Raw genomic sequence first — 4,345 nt, forward strand, 5'->3', positions numbered from 1 at the left:
TTTTAAAAAAAAAGAAACAAAATAAATTTCAGTAGTTAAAAAAAGAAATTAAGATATCTCTCTCTCTCAATAAAATAAGGCCAACGCTTTGGGGAAAGCTAAATAGTTTCCGGAGTGTGAAGACTTGGTAAAAAATTGGTCAATTTTGTTTGACAATTTTATGTAGGGGGAAAGCAAAATAGCTTCTTCACCTCATCTCTCTCTCTCTCTCCACCTCACTTGTCTCTCCACATCATCTTCCCTCTCCCTACCATTCTTTCTCTCTCTTCTCCGATTAGGTCGCCCGCCGGAAAATTTTCCAGCCGGCGACCATGAAAAAAAAAATTTCACTCACTCTCTCTCTCTCTCTAGAAACTCCGGCGAAGGGGTTTCCCTTCGCCGGAGTTTCTAGAGAGAGAGAATGTGAAATTTTTTTTTTTCATGGTCGGCGGTCGAAAAATTTCCCGACCGGCGACCTAATCGGAGAAGACAGAGAGGTGAGGTGGAGTGAGGTGAGGTGAGGTGAAGTGTTTATTTTTTCCCCTTAAAATTTGTTTCCCCGGAAAATTTCGAAAATTCTACATATTCTTTTTAAAATTTCACACCCCGGAAACTATTTAGCTTTCCCCAAAGCGCTGGCCAAAGAAAAAAATGTCCCTACAAAAGCAGCCTTGAGACCTTCAATCCTTCATGGATCTCCCAATAGCAGCTATTTTTCTCTTTATTCTCCATTTAAATTAATGTAACTCCGGTGAGTACAGAATCAGCAAGATTTCCCTCTCTTGAAGTGAAGTGTAATCCAACGAAAAGTACCAAACTATACACCTCTCTCTCTCTCTTTCTAAAAATCTCTCTCTGCAAAACCTCCCTTGAAAACCTTTAATGGCGTAAAAGTGAGAACAAAACAATTGCGTAACAAAAACCCTTAAAAGGATCAAAACTGAAGAATATTTAAACCAATCAATTGAAGTAAAGAAGATTAATAAGTAACTTTGTTCTTCGTTTACTTGTGTTCTTAAACTTCCATGTTTATGAAAAAGAAGAAGAAGAGTGGAATCTCCAACAACAGAAGTAAACCTGGGGAAATCAGAAGAATTCTTCGAGGGTATTTTAGATTGTATCCATGACATTACAATTGCTCTATCTCTTACTAATAATAGAATGACTGATTCTTCTTACAAAGTTTTAACTATGTCTCGTCTTGCTCAATGGAAAATTGATAATACTGCTTCTTATGCTTATGCTAAATCTGATCCTTTCAAGATTGGAAACTGGAATTGGTGAGAAATTTTTTAATTTGAATTTTGATTCTGATTCCTTTGTGGGTTTTGATTCAAATTTCATTTCATGATTTGGGTTTTCTTTTTTTTAATCTTTGAAGGCATATATCAGTGGAGAAGAATCGAGTTTTATCGATTAAATTACATCCAGAGATATCAAATATAACTAGAGATCATCCTCCAATTGCTTCTTTCGTTATTCGACTCATTTGTTCAGTTGGAGATCGAACAGTTTTAGTTCATCCAGGTAACTTCAAATCTCTTTCCATGATGAAGAAATGATCTTATCCACCTAACAGATCATAAATTAGGAAATTTGGGTAATCAAAATTTCTAATCCTGTTTTTTGTCAAGAAAATGATCCTTTGTGGTGGGTCTAGCTAGCATATACATGATCTAATTTAGGTCTTAGATCTTAAATTTTTGTCACATATGTGAAGAAATTTTGTCTTTGATATTGGACTTATTTAGCTCGAATCAATTTTTGCAAGTACAGAAGTAACTGATAAACTACTGAAGAAGACCGACGATTTTATTTGGACGATTGATACTTCCATTATTGGGAAATTTATAGTTGAAGTGGAGTTCATCGATCTGAAAACAACTAGTTCCAGTGTATGTTTCTTTGTCTTCTCTTTCTGATCATTTTCGGTTCCCTTCGGTTTTTTTTTTATTTCTTGTTATGTTAGTTTGGAGTTCTTTATTATGTGGCGAGTTATATCATTAGATCTTTGTCATTCTGCGTCTTATTTCTAAACACATAGATTGAAAGTATTTGAGTTGAATGTCCAAGGAGTAAGTACCTAATCAACTTGGATCCAATCATCGTATAAGAAAGAAAGAATATGCAGATATCATTAGCGCGCCCATTTACTGCTAAATGAATTATTTTTACTTGTTCGTACTTTTAGAGGGATAAAAACAAGGGTGAGAGACCATATTGATTTGTTAAGTAGCGAGAAAGGTTTACGAACGTCATGGTAGCCCGGTTTTATGCTTAGAAAGTGTTTTAAGTGTTTGAAAGCTCAAAACGCCACCGGAAAGGATATAAAATTAGGCTAAGAATGTGCCTTTGAATGGATGGATTCACCCGGGTTAATTAGTACATTGAATTCAAACCCCAAAAAGGAACACGAGTAGGCTGGATCACCTACAACCCGGGTTAGCCTACGAGATCCTTCCCTGACAGTGATCTACCTCTAAAGTGTTGTTTACGGATGAAATAAAAGCTAGAAACTCGTATCTTTTCTTGAACTTCTATCAGTTTCATTGATAAAACTATAACTCCAACAAAGAGCAGGGGAGCTCACAATAAGAGACCAACATTCATTATGGTCGTGATTCCTCATTAGAGGTTTCCTAGTGAAAAGTAGATTACTGTCACGAAATTATGTGTTCAACTTATGTTAAGGATCGGACTATTTGTAATAATGGCCTGTCCTCAGAAGAGATCTCACCAACTGTTAAAACGAATTAAACCATGGCTCTTAACAGGGAGGTGAACTTTGCTCCATTTGGGCTGAGGGGTTCAACAAGAGACAGTCCGACACAAAAGCTCTTACGATACTCGAGAAAATGTTAACCGAAGGCCTTCACACCGATATCACAATCAACACTTCAGATGGAAAAATTGGTGCTCATCGTGCCGTTCTTGCTGCACGATCATCTGTCTTCCGTAGTATGTTCTCACATCATTTAAAAGAGATGGAATTTTCTACTATAGACATATCTGATATGTCCTTAGAAGCTTGTCAAGCTTTCTTGAACTACATTTATGGAAGAATCGAAGATGATGAATTTCTTAGTAACAGAGTTACACTTCTACATGCTGCTGATAAATACGATATTCCCGATCTCAAACAATCATGCCATGATAGCCTTGTACAAGATCTTAACACCGAAAATGTACTTGAGAGACTACAGATTGCAAATTTATATGAATTGGCCGTCTTGAAGAGTAGCTGTATGAAGTACCTCGTTAAGTTTGGTAAGATTTTCGACATTCGAGATGAATTTAATGAATTTCTTCGAAGTAAAGATCGAGATCTTATAGCTGAAATTGTTAATGAAGTTCTTAATAACTGGAAAGGTTTCTGATCAAAATACTTGTTGGAAAATATTTCATTTATATATAGTACAGGAATTTTCTTCTTTTTGTCAGGTGGATCTGATTTGATGTTGATTTAAATTTGTATTCGGTAAAGAAATTAAAGCATTTGTACATAGTTTACATGTCTCATTACTCTGTAAAGTAATCAAGTTGTAAAGCTTTAATTGTATTGTGTGCAGTTTGATCATTTCAGTTCAATTCTTCAATGAGCAGAACTTTGTTTTTAATTAGTTATTATTTGTAGATTAGAAATGGGTTTCAACTTTCAATGGAATCCTTCAAACTTGGACTCCTAATGCTCGCAGATATTACTGGACAGACTAAAATGGAGTAGTCCAAGATGGGAAGATTGATGATCTTCAAGACTTAACAATTCCAACTAGTGGTGCCAAATGGGCCGGGTTGGGCTAACCTGATCCCTCTAGAGTAGGCCCATGATGGCCCGTAGGTCGGGCCAGCCACCTACACACGACCAGAGCGGGCCGTAACAAGTATCATTGGCCCATTGGCCCAGCCCGAGCCCAACCTATTGAGACACGGGTCGGTCGGGTCGGATCGGATCAGGCCTCTTTTGACTCGGACTGGCAGGTGGTTTTTTTTTTTTTTTTTTTTGCAAAAAGTAAAAATGTAGGCAAACTAATCCTGTGTATCACAAAATAATATAAAGATTATAGTCAGTGGTGGTCAACATTTTTGATTTACATTTTTAGTCAAAAAAAAAAAGGAAATTGATTTACATGATCATATGTGCTCAAATCATATCATTGAATGGTCTGACATGTTCAAAATATTATTTATATCGCGAGTATATATTAGGCCCAAAATAATAATCAAATACAATGAGTTTCAGGCCTAAACTTAATAAGATTGGTCAAAAATTTATTTTTTGAATCTCTTATTTTTCTTAATGCAAATACAAAAATACATCAATAATGTGCTTGGAAATAACACTTTTTTCATGTACAAACTCCGCATC

General features: G+C 35.9%; 1 protein-coding gene across 1 annotated transcript; it reads left to right on the forward strand.

Annotated features, from left to right (window-relative positions):
* Positions 1-709: 709 nt before the first annotated feature.
* Positions 710-3,575, forward strand: LOC147549310 (BTB/POZ domain-containing protein). Its single transcript, XM_086671722.1, has 4 exons — positions 710-1,259; positions 1,361-1,506; positions 1,756-1,874; positions 2,754-3,575. The coding sequence occupies exons 1-4, from the start codon at positions 1,141-1,143 to the stop codon at positions 3,354-3,356; spliced, it is 987 nt and encodes a 328-aa protein (XP_086527848.1). The 5' UTR covers positions 710-1,140; the 3' UTR covers positions 3,357-3,575.
* The last annotated feature ends 770 nt before the right edge of the window (positions 3,576-4,345 follow it).

This window comes from Eschscholzia californica, unplaced genomic scaffold (assembly GCF_041429995.1).
Source record: "Eschscholzia californica isolate CP2 unplaced genomic scaffold, dmEscCali1.0.p SCAF_3, whole genome shotgun sequence".
In the NCBI taxonomy this organism is placed as follows: domain Eukaryota; kingdom Viridiplantae; phylum Streptophyta; class Magnoliopsida; order Ranunculales; family Papaveraceae; genus Eschscholzia; species Eschscholzia californica.

What these genes read in the sequence shown, in the direction of transcription:
- LOC147549310 (XM_086671722.1), top strand. Translation starts at nt 1,141, where the DNA reads ATGACTGATTCTTCTTACAAAGTTTTAACTATGTCTCGTCTTGCTCAA. An exon ending in AACAGTTTTAGTTCATCCAG is followed by an intron (nt 1,507 to 1,755) that starts GTAACTTCAAAT and finishes TTGCAAGTACAG; the next exon opens with AAGTAACTGATAAACTACTG. An exon ending in TGAAAACAACTAGTTCCAGT is followed by an intron (nt 1,875 to 2,753) that starts GTATGTTTCTTT and finishes GGCTCTTAACAG; the next exon opens with GGAGGTGAACTTTGCTCCAT.